Source organism: Pogoniulus pusillus, chromosome 5 (assembly GCF_015220805.1).
Source record: "Pogoniulus pusillus isolate bPogPus1 chromosome 5, bPogPus1.pri, whole genome shotgun sequence".
Taxonomy (NCBI): domain Eukaryota; kingdom Metazoa; phylum Chordata; class Aves; order Piciformes; family Lybiidae; genus Pogoniulus; species Pogoniulus pusillus.
Window position 1 is genome coordinate 19,760,154 of NC_087268.1, and position 17,575 is coordinate 19,777,728.

Genomic DNA, 17,575 nt, shown 5'->3' on the forward strand with positions numbered 1-17,575 from the left:
CTCACTCTCCTTCTAGACAAGGACAGTTACACTGGGCTGTCGAGGTCTTTGAGTATCTCCAGGGAAAGAGATACTCCAGTGCTGCAACACCATCATTCTGAAGAAACTGTTATTTATATCTAATTATAATCTCCCTTGCTCTAACTTACTTTTGTTCCCTCTTATTCTTGTGGTTTGCATTTCTGAGAAGAGTTTGATTCTACCTTCTTTATAATCACCTTACACAGTTGAAGACAGTGGCTAGATCCCCTTAACCTCTTGTTCTGCCTAAACAAGTTTGTGTGAATTGCTTGTGCGCCTTGTGTTCTACTTAAGCACTCTGGTGGCCCTCCTTAGATGCATCCTAGCATGTCAGTGTTAGTCTTACTCTGGGAACCTGCTGATGGGTACAGTATTTAAAGTGGGGTCTCACAAGTATGGTTAAAAAAAATAGACAATCCTTCTAGGTGTTCCTGCCCAGTCTGAACACTGAAGTAGTTCTCACCAGTCAATAACAAATTCTTGTGGTGAGGAAGGTACTGAAGAGGGTGTGCAGGCCTAAAAGAGTTGGCCTAACTTGTATCAAAACATTCTTTGTGCTTGTCAAGATTTCTGAATATCTAAAGGATGAAGGTCGAGAGGATGGGGCTGGGTTGTTTTCAGTGTTGCCCAGTGATAGGACAAGGGACAACAGGCACAAACTAGAACTCAGAAGTTTTCACTTAAAGAAAAACTTTGCTGCAAGGTCACCAGAACACTGGACCAGACTGCCCATAAAGGGTGTGGAGTCTCCTTCTCCAGAGACCTCCAAGACCCACCAGGACATTGTGCAGCCTTTTCTAGGCAAACCTGCTTTTGCAGGGGGGGTTGGACTAGAGGATTTCCTGAGGTCATCCCTACCAGTCTGTGATTCCTAGTGTACTGTCTCAGAGTGATGAAAATGCAGAGAACTCTGCCTTCCACCAGTAGCATCACACTACGTTGTTCAGTACAACTCAATGAATGAGAGGAATCTCTTTCCAACATCCAAGTCTTTGTTATTTGATATTCTGGAGGGCGATCCTTGGGGTCCTAATGTTTATTTGGTGCTGCATTCTTTAAGTCATTAACTACCTGCTTCAGAAACCTCTCTGATTTAATCATACATTCACCAATGGGTCTTCTTTCTAGGGCTCTTATTGGACAATAGATACGTGTCCAGATATATCTCGCAAGAGGCGGCATCCTCCAGATGATGACGTGAGTGTTGCTCTTTTCAGACAGCATGGGGTAATGGCCTTCTTATTTCTAGGAGCCCTTCCAGCACCAGACCATGGTATTGCTTTGGAGAGTGTACAGATAATAGGGAGACAAAGGATAGGACTAAGCTATCATGTATGTGTTGCGGAGGGCAGAAATAATTCGTGGCCGAGTCGAGAATTTATCAAAAATAGATATTTTTTTATTTTTACAAAACCCGCCCCCACAACTATATATACAAAGATTAATTTCGTTTGATAAACAGGTTAAGTTGCATGAGAATTCTACAAGGATACCATTAATAATCTGACTATATATATTTGGAAGTCAGTTTTTGGAAAAGGAGTCGGCTATTAATTAATAGCGGTTTCTTACTAAATTAAGCTAAGCCAAATAACTCACTCAGGCTGGCTCGTGCAGTCGGTCTTCCTCCTCCAGCGGCTACAGGAGTCGTTAAGAGTCGTTAGGCAGACAAAGGTGTGCCTAACACCAAGGCAAGTCCTTTGGTCTCTCTGCAGTCCAGGCACAGGAGAGTGAGCGAACTCGTCCAGGCACAGGCAAAATCCAAAACGGGAACCCCAAAGGCGGGAAGACCCCCAATATTTATACCCTTCGCTAGACAAAGGGCAGAGTTACCACACTTTAGGCGCGAAAGCGCACGGCCAATCCCAGCCTGGCTCCAGCGCGGGAACTCACGGGGCAGTCGCCGCCCCCTTCTCGGCTGCAGGGCAGGCGAGGGGGGGGGAAACCAGGCGGCTTTTCCCCTTTCCCCCCGAAGTCCGGGCAGGAGAGGAATTTAGGGGTACAGGACTCCAGGACATCCCACCCCGGTGGTAATGAGCATCTTTGTCTAGAACTTGAGTGAGAGGTGATCCCCCTTCAATTTAGGAACCTATTAATATATATATATGGCTTAGCCTTTTCCAACATTAACAATATGTAATACATTAATCGCCCCAACAATATTTAACAATACTTAACAAGGCTTAACAATAGCCCAAACAGTATTAATAAAGCTACACAGTCAATTTGAAGATTGCTCTGTTCCTGGTAGAGCAACCAAGTTCATGGCAGAGCCTTAGATGCTCTGAGTCCATGGCTGGAGGTCACAGTCCGTGGGTCCTGATGCCATCATCCACTGGCCACCCCGGTGATATGACTCCATCTCTCGTGTAGCTGGTTCTCCTTTTCCCAGGTGCTGGTCAGGTAGTCAGGAACTGGTCCTCTGCCTCGACCTTAACCTGTAAGGAGACAAAACCTGCCTCGGCCTATAAAGGCCAGGCTTGACAATTAATAATTGGGGACGATCCACCGTGCACTGATCCGGTGGCCTTTTCCATTTGCATCTAGGGCTTCCCAGGCATATAAGTCTCTGGGTTTACCCCATGCCATTGGCACTACCCCTATAGGTTGGCCTTTTGTACTGGGGCAGGTGGTCAGTGACCACGTGGCTCACCTAGGCAGCAGGTCTTTATTCTGGGGGCTTCTGTAGCTCTCCCCGTGACTGCTGACCATTAAAAGCTGCCGAGCCACCATTACACTAATTCAGTGTTTTGCCTCCCGTGTGGGAGACGAGAAAGGGTTAACCTTTCTGTCTGGGGACGAGCTGCAGTTCCCAGCGGGGGGGCTGCCGCTTCTGGGCGAGCCGCTCTGGGAGCCACCGCTGGGTGTGCCGCTGCTGCTGGCCCTAGGCTTCTGGCGGCTGCCTCTGGATTTTGCAGCCGATTGCTGAAGGCACCGCACTAGGTCCTTCAGCTGCCAGTCTGCCAGCTGCCTTAAAACAGTCTTTGGTACCCCTAAAGTCAGGGCTTGTCTATACCAGCTGTTCTTTTCTCTGGGTCTCCAGTCACTCTGTTGGTCTCTGCCCCTTCCCCTCGGGGAGAAGCCTGCAAGACCCGTCCCCCTGGGGGGGCAGTCCTGCACTGGCCGGACCTGCCTGCGCAGAGTCCTGGGATTTTCTGGGGGAGAAGCACGAGACTGTCTCTCCCCAGCCCCTTTTCCTTCAGGAGACCCAAACCCAAACTGCAGCCCGTGGGCATTCAAGTCAGTTAACAGTTCAGCCCAAGTCATTACGTGCTCTTTAGCACCATCGTTCTCTGCATTTTCTCCAAGCACACGTTCAATTTTCTCAACATTCTTCATTAGTTGGATTTGCAGAGTTGCTGGCAAACCCTTCATAATAGGGTGCAGTCTCTCCGGGTCCACAGGGGCATAAAACGGGCAATCATAATGACCCTTATCATAGATAGCCTGGACACAGGCAAGTCTGCGGAGAGCAGTGATGAGCTCAGAGGAGCTGGTGACCTTTAGTTCCGTCGGCTCCCCCCGGTAGGCTGGGCGGACGCTGCTTGCCCAGTAAGCTATCCGAGCGGTGAGGCTGTGTGTCCCCTCGGGTTCACGTGTCAGGAACACATCGTCCCCCCAGTCTCCAGCAGCTTCCTGCGAGTCTAGAAGGACCCGGTCCCCACCGGCTCGGGACACTCGATACACATAGTCAGCGACTGAGTCCCCAGGATCTCTCGCATATTTGACTTGTAAGTCACTGAGCTGTGCGTCTGTGAACTGCTTTTTGATCACGGTGGTCCCTGCACCGCCTTTCCTGCCCTTCACGGACTCACTCCTAATCACAGGCAACACGTGCCTCTGCACCGCGGCGCCCTCCTCACCGGAGCTCTCTTCTCCGCTAGCTACGGGAGAGTCCGGTCGGGACCTGCGCTTTCTGCGTGGCTTTGAGGCTTTCTGCCGCGCAGAGGCATGTGCAGAGGAATTCTCTGAGTCTCTGGCAGAGTCTTTTGTGCCTGGTTTCGGGGAACTCCTCTCCCCCGAAGAGCCCCTCGGGGCATTCTCTGCCTTTCTCCCCGATTCCCGCGAATCACTCCATTCAAATTCAGACACGGAGACCGAAGAGGTGGTGTCTGCAGGCGTTACAAGCCTTTCTTTCATCTGGGCAGTCAGTGCCGCGGTCAGGCTCTTTGTCTGCGCCAGCATGCTTTCCCAGATACTTTGGCATTTAGCTTTTTCGGCTAATAAATCCTTTTCCAAGGCCTGAATTCTTTTTTCATAATTTTCAAATTCGGCCAGAGTCTGGGTCACGACTGACCCCAGAACAACAGAGAAATGCTCCGTTGGAGACTCAGAAATCACAGGGTCTGAGCGCTCAGCTAATTTCTCCAGGATTTTCTCCGGATTTTTACAATTTTTCTGAGCCCAAATTAAATCAAGCCCTGTGATTAGGCATCCCTTTTCTTGTAGAAATTCTATGATTGAACTACCCTGCATACACTGCGCCATAATGTTGCGGAGGGCAGAAATAATTCGTGGCCGAGTCGAGAATTTATCAAAAATAGATATTTTTTTATTTTTACAAAACCCGCCCCCACAACTATATATACAAAGATTAATTTCGTTTGATAAACAGGTTAAGTTGCATGAGAATTCTACAAGGATACCATTAATAATCTGACTATATATATTTGGAAGTCAGTTTTTGGAAAAGGAGTCGGCTATTAATTAATAGCGGTTTCTTACTAAATTAAGCTAAGCCAAATAACTCACTCAGGCTGGCTCGTGCAGTCGGTCTTCCTCCTCCAGCGGCTACAGGAGTCGTTAAGAGTCGTTAAGGGTCGTTAGGCAGACAAAGGTGTGCCTAACACCAAGGCAAGTCCTTTGGTCTCTCTGCAGTCCAGGCACAGGAGAGTGAGCGAACTCGTCCAGGCACAGGCAAAATCCAAAACGGGAACCCCAAAGGCGGGAAGACCCCCAATATTTATACCCTTCGCTAGACAAAGGGCAGAGTTACCACACTTTAGGCGCGAAAGCGCACGGCCAATCCCAGCCTGGCTCCAGCGCGGGAACTCACGGGGCAGTCGCCGCCCCCTTCTCGGCTGCAGGGCAGGCGGGGGGGGGGGAAACCAGGCGGCTTTTCCCCTTTCCCCCCGAAGTCCGGGCAGGAGAGGAATTTAGGGGTACAGGACTCCAGGACAGTATGTCCTGCTGATTGGCAGCAAATTTAATCCTGATTATTAAGTGACTGAGGCTCAGTCCGCCTCTTTTCTGAGAAGGAACTTCTACGTCAGGGCAACTGGCTTTGTATCTGCAGTTTCATTTCTCTATCTGGTTTTAATTTCTGCTACTTTCCTTTTTTTCTTTCTTTTCCATCCACAGATGCCGCAAGACTCCCCAGAGCAAGAGGCAAGTAAAAGCCCCCGAGGCACTGTTCCAGTCAGCACAGAAGCATCTTTGCCACCTGAGGCAACCCCTCAGCTGTCACTCCAGAGCACCACCCCCATTGCCAACTACAGTCAGGTAAGCCACAAGGTTAGAAGCCTTATAGTGAGGGGTGGGCAGAAGAAGAGAGTGGAGAGTGCACGAATGGAAAAGCAAAGTGGTAAGAAGAGAGGGGAATCATGAAAGTGGGTGATAGAAAGGTGAAAATAAAAAGAAGGGAAAAAGCTGAAATTGCAGTCAGAAATTGAGGAGGAAGTTAATTTTAACAAAGTGCTGGATGGGGGTAAAGATAAAGGCATAATGACATTAGATAGCTGAAGAAAAGACTGGAGCCAGTATGCTGTGGAGGAGTGGTAGTGCTTGATTTTCCTCATGGAAAGCAGCGTTCAGGAAGATACCTTGGGATAAGAGCTAAGCAGCAGAGGTTGTCACTGCATGTTCTACTTGTATCCAGTCCCTGGATCTCTGTTTTAAGTTAGAAAACCTAGAATAAGATAAAGCCCTTACTTCTCTCTTCTTTAGCAGGGTGCAGGGCCTGTGGATGTTGCCTCTACTGTGGCAGGGGGGCAGGGCCGCGAAGGGGCTGATGTGCCAACCCCACTGTACAGTGCCAACCATGACTTCAAATTCTCCTATTCTGAGATCAATTTCCAGGATCTTAGCTGGTCTTTCCGAAATCTCTACAAATCTATGCTGGAGAAATCATCTTCCTCTCAGCATGGTGAGTAACTCTGTCATGTGGGGTGGGCAGGTGTGTGCCCACACAGTCTTGTCCGCCAATCTATCCTTAGTATCTCTCAGATCTCTCTTAGTTTAGGAGCCTGTACAAACAGACTTTTCTTCTGTGGCATGCTGTAATTATTTCTGCCAGGAGCGGATAAGAAATCTGCATGTCCTTTATTGCTTCCCTTATTTTTCTCAGAATAAGGAGCATAATGATTTAAAAATACCTTGTGTCAATACGAAAGCAAATACTGAAATGGCTGAAGGGCAGAGAAAGGAAGACCTGAAGAAAAGCGTGTTGGAGAAATATTCAGTGTCTGTCAGGCTAGAACCATAAGGAGAGGATTGTTGCATGTGGAGTTTCTCCAGGAGAGTGGAAAGCCTGTCCTTAAAACTAGGATTGTACAAGGCCTCGGAGAATTGAGCTTTGTAGATTGAGAGTGTGGAAGGACAGCCTACATCTATATCCATAGCTTGCATTTCTGAGATTGAGGATGCAGCCACCAGAGGGCAGGACTGAAACGATAGTATAAGATGTTCATGGAAAAGACTAGAAAAATCTACAGTTGTAGATTATTTTTTTTCTCTCTTTAAACACTCTTGTAAATACTAGTCTGATGTAAAAAGGAATATATTACCCTCTCACCTATGCTGTTAAACATACAGTGGAGGCCAAGTCTCCTTCCCTAGAAGTAGCCTCCTGAACTCGTAGCTTCAGCCGAATTCCAGTGTTTTGCTTTTACAGCCTTCATCATGCTGACACTAGAGATTTCCAGCAGAAGCCTTGTGTGTGAGGTGTTGTAGAGTAAGTGAGTTACAAAAATGTAAAGTGCCTTGACTCATTGTCTACCTCTGTAAAATCTTAGCAGTGGTCTGGTTTGATTTCCCCTCCACCCAAGTCTTCAGCTGTGAGGTAGTCTGGGAAAACTTGCAGTTTATGAGGACATCTTGTGAGCAGCTTTTGAGTCAGGATGGCAATATTCACCCTTTGGTTTCATTGAAGTAGTAGGATGCTCTAAAGATTGATTCTGAATCTAGTGAAAAAAAAAAAGCTTGTTTGTGGATGGTGAAGGAAGAGCATTCCAAGTAAGGAATGGGTAGCTCAGGTCAGGGTCATGTTATGCCCTTCACTCTGCATTGTCCCAGAGGTTCTCCAACATAAGGGAAGACCAAACCAGGAAAGCAGGTGTAAGAGAGATGCTGAGCTTCTAATGTGGGGAAGAACAGAGAATATCTGATGCTCTGGCATGTAGGGGATGCCTCTAAGACAGGATATAGATATGACACACTCAATAAGTCAAGAAGAATGAAAGTGTTAAGAGGAGCCCTGATGTGTGCAATAGGCTCTCGGTACAGAAGCAGTGGAACGTATGACCTCTAATGACCAATGTGAGAAACACTCGGAAGGTTCCTAATAAAGCTGCTTTTAACATGGGAAGTGAAGGGAGCTTTTGGGAACAGCAAGTCAAATTTATCATTACTTGTTTTCTGTATGTTTTGTTGCTTAACTTTGCTTAATGGTCATTTGCGGGAAAACAACATGTGGATGACATTTCAGGGAAATATGGGTTACTTTAGTCAATATAAGTAAAATCCAGAGAGGACTTCAAAGTGCTTAGCACAGTACTGGAAGTATTTTCCATGTAAAGAAAGACATTGAGGTCCTGGAGTGGTTCCAGAGAAGGTTAAAGCTCATGAAAGGTCTGGAGAATAATTCTCATGAGGAGCAGCTGAGGGAACTGAAGTTGTTCAGTCTGGAATAAATGGGGCTGAGGGGAGCCCTTCTTGCTCTCTACAACTACCTGAAAGGAGGTTGTAGACAGGTGGGGGTCAGTCTCTTCTACTGAGTGTCAAGTGACAGGATAAGAGAAAGTGGCCTCCGGTTTCACCAGGGGAGGTTTAGGCTGAATGTTAGAAGAAAATTCTTCACTGAAAGGGTTCTCAAACCCCTTAACAGGCTTCCCTGGGAGGTGGTTGAATCCCCATCCCTGGAAGCGTTTAAAAGAGGCAGAGATGTGGTGCTGAGGAATGTGGTTTAGCACCAGACTGATAGAGAATGATCAGACTCTGTGAGTAAGGGTCTTTTCCAATAGAAAACAATTCCACTTAAATCTTGATGGGGTTTTGGTGTAGAGCCTTTAGTTTTGAACAGAATCTGGAGTATGGTGGGTTTGTAATTGTGCAGGTGAGTTGCTGGCTGCCTGTAGAGTGCACTTCAAAAGCTTCATGAATAGCAGGATGGGCACTATGAAATTAGAAATGGGCAATATAAGCAGAAGTCTGACCCAGGGAGCTTTTAGAGCTTTCTCTTCTTTTCTTTTACCTGGCAGGTTTCTCTTCTCTCCTTGGTGATATGCAGCCCTCCAACCACAACTACTACATGTACCAGCAGCAGCAAGGCCCTTCATCAGTGGGTTCTGCCACGCCACTTCACACTCCAACCCCAGAGGGTTGTCCACCCCAAGGGGGAAAACAGCAAGGTGGTGAAGGTTATGGTCCTCCACCAGTGATGTCCATGCATCCACCCCCAATGCAGCATGGAGGCTACCACCAGCATCAACAGCATCACCCACACTCCCACCCACAACAGCAGCCACACCAACAGCAGCAGTCACAGGCTTCAATCAACAGTGCTGGCTTTGGTGAGTCAGGGGTGATGGAAAGCACAGCTGGGGAAGAAGAGAGCAGTGAGAAGCTCTCGGACACAAATTCTACAAGTAACTTTCTCTAGGTAGCGCCTGCAGGGCATTCTGAGTGACAGCCATCTGAACATGAGCCAACACTGTGCCCAGGTGGCCAAGAAGGCCAGCAGCATTCTGGCCTATATCAGGAACAGTGTGACCAGCAAGACCAGGAAAGGGAAGGGGTTGTTTCCCTTGACCTCAGCACTTGTTAGGCCATGTCTTGAGTACACTTGGTTCAGTTTTGGGGCTCTCACTACAAGAAGGACACTGAGGCGCTGAAGTGTATCCAAATAAGGCAATGAAGCTGGTGAAGAGTCTGGAGAACAGGTCTTGTGAGGAGTGGCCATGGGATTGTTTAGTCTGGAGAAAAGGAGTGGAGTCCTTGTCACTCTCTACAACTGCCTGACAGGAGGTGGTAGTGAAGTGGGTGTTGGTCTATTTTCCTAAGTAACTCATGACAGAATGAGAGGAAATGCCCTCAGGTTGCACCAGGGTAGGTGTAGTTTAGAAATATTTCTTTACTGGAAGAGATGTCAAGCATTGGATCAGGATGCTCAGGAAGGTGATGGGAGTCACCATCCTTGGAGGTGTTTGAAAACGTGTAGATACGACACCCTGGGACATGGTTTAGTGGGCATGGTTGTGTTAGGTTGGTGGTTGGACTTGGTGATCTTAGAGGTCTTTTCCAACCTTAATGCTTGTATAATTCTCTATAATTTTATGTGGAAAAGGATGAAAGCCATTTGAGATCTGACAGGAAAAGTGCTTCCTTAATGAAGGAAAGGGAGATACATTGCCAATGGTTTGGGGATTTTGTCTAGAGCTGCAGGATAAAGTCAGAGGCCAAATGAAAAAGGAGGCACCATTCCTAGTCTAACAAGGGAGGAAGAATTTCTAGCTGCTGTAGCATCAGGCTCATTGGTTAAGAGGGGACAATAATTTTATATGAAGAGGCAGAAGGAAATGCAGGGTCTCTATTAGAATAATCTTATCCCCATTTCATTCCAGCTTTTCCCTCTGATTGGTGCTCCAACATTGATTCCCTGAAGGAAAGCTTCAAGATGGTAAACCGGCTGAACTGGTCTAGCATTGAGCACTCCCAATTCTCAGGTCAGTGTTGGTCTAGCGACTCAGTGACCAGGACTGTAGTCTAGAGTATGAGTGCTTTGGCTAGATGTTTTTTCACTGTAACCACGTGAAGTCCTTGGGTTTCTCAGTAACTCAACTCTTCTGTTGGTAAAATGAGGTGTTGTGCTTCATGGGTCTGCCCAAATGGGCAAGGGGAATAATTCATAAAAGTATGTCAGAAAGCTAGTAAGAGTTTTCCCTCCTACTCTTCCCTCCCCTGTCTGAATTGGTGAGAAAGTATCCTAGATATGGAGCTCTGCAAGAGTTTGGTGACAGATTTGAAGTGGTGAAGTTGGGTTTCCAGGGAGAAGGTGCAAGGGTTTGAAGACTGAATCTCTTTGCAGGGAAGCACACAATGCGAATGCTGCCTTTGACGTTGTCATTTATTTCCTGCAGAGCTGATGGAGAGTCTGCGCCAGGCTGAGCGGAAGAACTGGACGCTGGATCAACATCATATTGCCAACCTCTGTGATTCCCTTAACCAATTCCTTACCCAGACTGGTCAGCTTCCTCATCTGGTTGGCCCACAACAGCCCCCTCGAATCTCTGATTCTTGTGCCCTGAACAGTGGGAAACAGGAGCAACCCATGAATCAAGGTAAGCAGGAGGGAAACTAAAAGGACATCAGTATATAAAGGCCCACTTCTGTGAATATTCTCAACCACTTGAGGCCTTACCAGGCAGTGCAGCACTGAGCAACTCAGGGCTCAGCTGTCAGAGCTGTTCATAGCCACTTCTTTGACTTCAAAGAATTATGATGTCCTGTGTCTGTGGTCTAGACAGACTTATGGATACCATCGACAGGCAGCCTTTCCAGTCAGAAACACATTTAAAAGGTAAATCCATAAGAGGAGAAGGGAGGTGGTGGTTTCGGTAGATAACTGGCAGAAAGGGATATCAGGGTAGAGAGCTTGCTATTCCAGATATCAGGAACTGTACAGAAGAAAGCACTTGCAACTGTTGGAGAAATACTGATTGGACAAGGAGTAGGAGGATGTACCCTCAGGAGAGCACAGAGGCTGTTTACAATCTTGCTAGAACTCTGATGGTGTGTATAATCTCTCTAGTACTGACCTTACTTGATATTGGGCCAGCTCATGGTGTTTCTGGATGAATTTTTTTTTCTTTTACAATAGAGAAATTTCTGCTGGTTCCAAGAGAAAGATTGCTGAACAAGCTATAGCTTGCAGTTAGAACCCAACAACTGAACACCTCCTCAGTCTCCCATGGGTCTGAGTGAGTTCCTTTGTGGCAGAGCTGCCACCCAAGTCACAGCCAAGACACATGAACAGAAATGTTAACATTTATTTGTTTTATTCTTTCATTTCACAGTCAATTCCTATGGTCAACCCCAGCCTCCCCATCTCTTCTCCGGGCCATCTCCTATGTATCAGATTTCCACCCAGGACTCTCCAGGATATAATCGCCCAGGTAAGGGTGCCATTGTGAACACGGAAGAACCAGTTCTCAAACCCTTCATACAATCAGATGGAGCACTGAGAGTAGAGGGGGAACCTGTACTGCAAGGGAACCTCCATTTGGGACTTTGCTGTTGGTCCAGCAAGGTTTCAGTTAGGATTTCAGTAGCCTCATTTCTTTTACTTTACATGAATACTTATCTAGCTCAGCCTTGCCTTCACTTAGTTACTTGAAGGCAGCTTTACTTGGGAAGCTTCTACTGATGAAGTCTTTGTGCTGTAAGGCAAATTAAGGAGGCTCAAAGAAGCTGCTGTGGAGAATTTCACAGCATACCACCTAGAGACAGTGGTGAGTGCTGTCTGGCGGAGCAATTCAGGCCAGTAGCATTGCTGGTTATTAGACTGTTGGAAGGGAGAAAGCCCAAATTCCTTATACTTCCTTTTGCTCGCTGTAGAAAATCATGACTATTTAATTCTAAAAGCTCTCTTCCCTTTCTCTTCTTTTTTTTGCTCAGCTCACCATCTGGTTCCTCGGCCTCCAGGCCCTCCTCCAGGTGCCAGTGAGGAAATTCCTGATGATTTTGACTGGGACTTAATCACCTAGTGAATTAAAGACTTGATAGTCCGTCCTTGGTGAAGGACGATGGAGGGGGGGCACACATGGGGTCACTGGTGCCAGCACCACCCTCCCCAGCCTCCCTGCCTCACTTGTAAATAGATATATATTCTCTATCTCTGCCAGAGAAGCCACCACAAGATGCCGCCGAAGATAATCCTTCCTTGCGTCCTGTTTTTTTTTCTTCTTTTTATTCTTCTGTTTATTATTATTATTGTTATTATTATTACCAATAATTGAGCACAGCCCTCCCCCTCCTCTGGTGGCCTCAGATGCATCAGAATGGCTTCTTTCATGTTGTGTGGTGCCCTATGGAGGGTGGAAAGATGGGTCCTTGGTGCCATGAAAAGACCTTGGAAGGCTGAATCCTTGAGTGCATCTTTCTCTGCCTCCATTGTTTTACGTTTAACAATCCCTCTTTCCCTTCAAGTTGGCCATCAAATCTGCCGCGTTGCCTACTGGAGTGAGAGAGCCTAGTGAACCCTGGGAGCCTGTATTTTTGTTGTTTCATAAATGTCGTAAAGGTCGGGGGGCTAAAGGGATGCTGGAGGGGGTGATCTTAGCTCTGTGAACTTTCTCGCACCAGGAGGAAAAGCAAGGAGAGTTCCCACGCATAAAAGGAAGGGGTAACCCCTAAGAACTGAGCTGATCTGGGTGAAGAGACCTTGGTTTGGAGAAAGGAGAATGTAGCAGAGAAGGTGTTTCAGCAAAAAAGTTGAGTCTCGGAATGCTGTGTCATCTGAGAGGGCTGAGAGTATGAGGGAATTCAGACCTATCTTCTACACTGCCTTTTGCAGTGAAACATCCATACCCATCAGATACAAGAAGCAGTCAGGGGTGTCATGTGCTTCAGCAAATTCCATTCCCCAGAGCTTTTCATTTCACCCCACACCTCTACAAACGCTTCTTCAGAATATGTCATGAGGCTTTTACTTGCATATGCAAATTTGGAAGTTTTTTTCCCATGAGTATTTTTTCAGTTGTTAACCCCCTTGTATTCCTTTGAAGACTGTCCTTGCCTGTAGTTTGAGAGCAGCCAAAACCAGGAGTCTTGGTGCAGAGGTGCAAGTTCTCGGTCAGTGGTTCCCATTTTGGGAATAAGCTAACAGTGGGGAAAGAAAGCTGCTGCTCAGTGTGGAGGTGGATGAGGGTACTTCTGGTCAAATAACTTGAGGCCCTCACAAGAGGGTTTTGTAAGAGATACATTAAAAGAGAGAGGATGAAGTGAGGCAACTTTTTTTAAACCAAATGGACAAAGGTCAGCATAGAAGGGAGGAGGATGGGTCAAGCCAGCCCCTTGCAGTTGAGCTGGGGAGATGATGGAATCTAGTGTAAATCCTAAATGATAAGTTTTGTCAGCACTTGCAGATCAAGAAGGTGGAGAAGGTGCCAGGAACAGGAGGGAGTGTTGAGACTTCTCATCTCCAAAGCTGTGTCCCATGTTCCCCTTTTTTCTGGCATGGCCCTGTTCTGCCAAACCTCTTGTTCCTCTTAGTATTTTGTAAATCCTGCCCCCAGCCCTTATTCCCTGTTTGCCAGTGAAGGGAACCAAGGTGAAAGTGAAACCATTGTGGCCACTTGTCAGACTTGGAGTGTGGAAGTCTGCTCTGAGTGCTGCAAGGTGGGGAACTATCATGGTATTTTATGTGTGCTGTAAGGATAAACTGGTTGGATCTTTGTCAGGGAAGAGGACAGTCTCGTCATACTGCAGGGAGGGGACATTTTTGTTTGTTTTGTTTTGTTTCTTTTTTAAGTGTGTGTTTGAGGGGAGGTGGGGGGGAAGTTCATCACTGAGTGTTTCCAAGAGAAATGAGGAATTCCAGACAACTTGAATATGGAGTCAGCTGTTCTTTCTGCTGCCTCAGGATGGGAATGATACAGCTTGGAAGCGGCTGTGACAATTTTCTGTGGAATGTGGCACCAGAGACAGCCATGAGAGACAACCTCTGGTAGATGCCAGTTAGTGCTTTACAGAGGATGTTAGAGCTAGCCCTGTAGAAGCCTGAAAACACCACCAGGAACAAAAACAAGATGTCTCCTTCTGCGTATCCAAGTGTTCCTCACTTGCATAATTGCATTATTTGAATATTAAGTTGTGCCTCATTTGCATATGTAAATACATGCAGGTCAGTGTGCAAATTAGCCTCATTCCTCTGCCCCTCATTAGTGTGTTGGAAGGCATGGGGTGGGTGTTTCAGAGCTCTGCAGGGAGGGGAGGGATGCCAGCCTGTCCCAGAGAGGGATTCTTGGCAAGGCCCCCCTGTGCTTTGTGTCAGTGGTCAGGGAGAGAAGGGCATGGTTTCACGAGTTTATTTTTGTGCATGCTTTCTTAATAAAAAGAAAAAGTGAATGTTTATGGTTTAACTCTTTTGGTGCCAGTCTTGAATCATTTTTTTTCAGCGGCGCTCATTGGATGGGGTCTGTCCCCACTTACCTTAGAAATGGGATTTAGGTGTGGACAGCACAAAATTAACAGCCCACACCTACATGTATGTCCTGGGTTAACATAGCCCACTCTCACCAATCCTCTTCTCCCCGAAACAGGAAGGAGCCGGGATGGTGGGGAGGCAGTTAATGAAATAAGGCAATTTACTTACTTAGATGCAGGGATTTCAGCTCACACACAAGAAAAGAGAAAACAACCAGCATCTGCAGCAGCCAGTGGAAAAGGCAAAACAGGAACCATGAGAACCAAAACTGAAAGAAAGGGATGCAATCCTGCCCAGAAGCCAAGGGAAAAAAACACCAAAACCCTGAAACAGGAATCTTTGAAAACTATAGAATATACTTAGGGGCCATAAGCCCTGGCCAACCCCTTGCTGTCATGCAGTATGGTGTAGAATATATGATCCAGCTAGCACTGCAGCACTGCCTCTGCTGGAAGCAGGTAGCCCTCATCCCTTGTAGTGGGGCCAGTCTAACCACTAATTCTACACCATCTTTGTCATGCTTAGCAAAAATTAACATAATTTATCATTAACTGTCTATGCTTGCCCGAAGCAAGATCATCTTGTGGTACACAATGGACTTCTCCGTCCTCCCTCATTACCCTCCAGATGCACCACGGTCCCTGAGCAAAAGCACTTCCACAAGTAGATTTGCCTTTACCTGAAACAGGACTAACACAGGCCTTTTTCCTTAAGATACTCTTCATGTGTACCACAGGAACTCTTGCCACCACCTACAGGACCAGATCCTCTGGTGTTAACCAGCCACCTGACTTGTGCTAGATGTGCATCTGTTTTTTAGAGGTTGCTCCTCCCATTGCTTTCAATATATTTTTTCAGTAGACTGTTGTACTGTTTGACCTTTCCAGCAACTGGTGTGTGATAAATGTGATAAGCTTGCTCAATGCCATGCTCCTTGACTCAAGTGTCTGTAAGGCTGTTTTGAAAATGAGTCCTATTCCCTGACTCGGTTCTTCCTGGGGTGCCATGTCACCACAAGACTTGTGTTTTTGAGGCCCAAGATGGTCCAAGCAGTGGCATGAGGCACTGAATATGTTTCCAGCTCTTCAGTGGTTGCTTCTACCATTTTAAGCACATAGTCTTTGCCTTGGCAGGTCTGTGGCAGTGTGATGAAATCCATCTGCCAGGCTTCTCCATATTTATATTGCAGCCATTGCCCCCTGCACCACGGAGGCTATACCTGCTTGGCCTGTTTGATTGCAGCAGTGTTTCACATCCGTGGGTAACCTGTGCAGTGGTGTCCATGGTTAAGTCCACGCTTTAATCTCAAGGCCATCTGTATGTTGCATCCCTTCCTTGATGGCTTTGTGGGCCCACTGAGCTAGAAAAGCCAGTCCAGATCCATCCAAGCCACTCTAATCTTAGAAGCCTGATCTACCTGTTGGTTGTTCTGATGTTCTTCAGTGGCTCAGGTTTGGCTATGTAAGCATCCACATAACATACCTGGACCACCAAGGTTTCTGCCAAAGAAGCACAGTTCAGCTGCCCAGATGGGTTTACCTCTGTGCTGCCAGTTGTTTTCCTTCCATTGCTGCACCTACCCCCACGAAGCATTTACCACCATCCAGGAGTCTGTATAGAGATAGAGCACTGCCCATTTTGCTTGCTCAGCAACATCTAAAGCCAATTTGATGCCCCTCACTTAAGCAAACTGACTCAGTTCACCTTCTCTCTGAGCAGCTTCTCCCACCTGCCTGGGACGCCACCCAGCGGCCTTTCATGTTTGGTGTTTTCTCACTGTACAGCAGTACCAATCCGTGAACAGAGCATGTTGCTTTTCATTATCTGGCAGTTTGTTGTATAGGGGAGCCTCCTCAGCATGTGTTTCCTCTGGTGACACCACAAAATGTCTTCCCTCTGGCTAGTTTGTGATGACGTCTGAGATTTCCAGGTGGACAGGACTCCCTATTTGAGCTCACTGTGTTACCAGTGTGATCCACTTCCTCCACGTGGCATCAGCTGCATGATTCTTCCTTTGAACATCCAGCCTGGTGCTGGCAGCTGGAGCATCAGGAGCTGTGTTTTACCGATCACTTCTGCGGCAGCTCAAACTCCTTCATGTGCCTCTAGTATCTCTTTTTTGGTTGGAGGCTATTTGGCCTCAGTTCCTTTGTAGCTTCAACTCCAGAATCCTAGGGGTCAACCTGTCATCTTCCTGGATGTCTTCTGCCAAAGGCTCCACGTGGGACCATTCTTCTCAGCTGCAGTGTAAAGCACATGTGTAATATCTTGTCCTGTTTGAACTGACCCAAGGCCTGCTGCACAGACAATTTCCTGTTAGATCTGTTCAAAGGCCTGTTGCTGCTCAGGGCCCCATTGAAAACTGTTCTGAGTGACTTGGTAGAAAGGGCTCACAATCAAACTGTAGTCTGGGATATGCATCCTCCAGAAATGTCCAACACCCAAGAAAGTCTGTGTTTCCTTATTGGTGAGTGGAGACACAGCTGCAATGTTATAAATGTCGTGCACTGGAATCTGGCAACACCTATCTTGCCATTTTATCCTAGAAACTGAATCTCTCTGGATTATTTTCTTCCCTTTCTCCTAATTTTTTTCTGCTGTGTCACCTCATACTATGATGTCATCAATGTACTGCACATGTTCTGGAGCTCCACCCTGTTCTGGTAGAGTCTGGATCAGTACATGGCAAATGGTGGGGCAGTGCTTCCACCCCTTGGGCAATTGATTCCAGGTGTACTGGACACCTCTCCAGGTAAAAGAAACCTGTGGCCTGCATTCCAGTGCTATGAGAATGGAGAAGAACACATTAGCAATGTCAGTTGTGGAATACCACTTGACTGCCTTTGACTTGGTATTGGAGCTCCATCATGTCTGGCACAACAGCACTCATCACCGGTGTAACCTCTCTCAGTCTTTATTCACCACTGGATTTCTGCACTGGCCACATGGGGCTGCTGAAAGATGAATGAGTTTTACTGCTCACCTCTCATCTCTCCAGTTGTTGAATTAGTTTATAAGTAAGGGCCAGGGAATCCCAACTGGGGTGATGTAGCCACAGGTGCACCGTTGCAGGAGCAGTTGGCACTTGCTAATCTATAGTGCTTAGCAGCCCCACCACAAAAGGGTCCTCTA

General features: G+C 47.0%; 1 protein-coding gene across 2 annotated transcripts in view; it reads left to right on the forward strand.

Moving 5' to 3' along the window:
• The window catches only part of FOXJ2 (forkhead box J2), a 35,521-nt gene extending 21,143 nt beyond the window's left edge, over positions 1–14,378 (forward strand). The window contains exons 5-12 of one of the 2 annotated variants that reach the window (XM_064143414.1): positions 1,150–1,218; positions 5,383–5,523; positions 5,968–6,166; positions 8,499–8,810; positions 9,861–9,962; positions 10,377–10,577; positions 11,313–11,411; positions 11,914–14,378. In XM_064143414.1, coding sequence (XP_063999484.1) covers positions 1,150–1,218; positions 5,383–5,523; positions 5,968–6,166; positions 8,499–8,810; positions 9,861–9,962; positions 10,377–10,577; positions 11,313–11,411; positions 11,914–12,002 — 1,212 coding nt within the window. In that variant the 3' untranslated portion in view covers positions 12,003–14,378. The remainder of the gene's footprint in view (positions 1–1,149; positions 1,219–5,382; positions 5,524–5,967; positions 6,167–8,498; positions 8,811–9,860; positions 9,963–10,376; positions 10,578–11,312; positions 11,412–11,913) is intronic. The other variant, XM_064143415.1, reaches the window with a different exon arrangement.
• Positions 14,379–17,575: the final 3,197 nt, after the last annotated feature.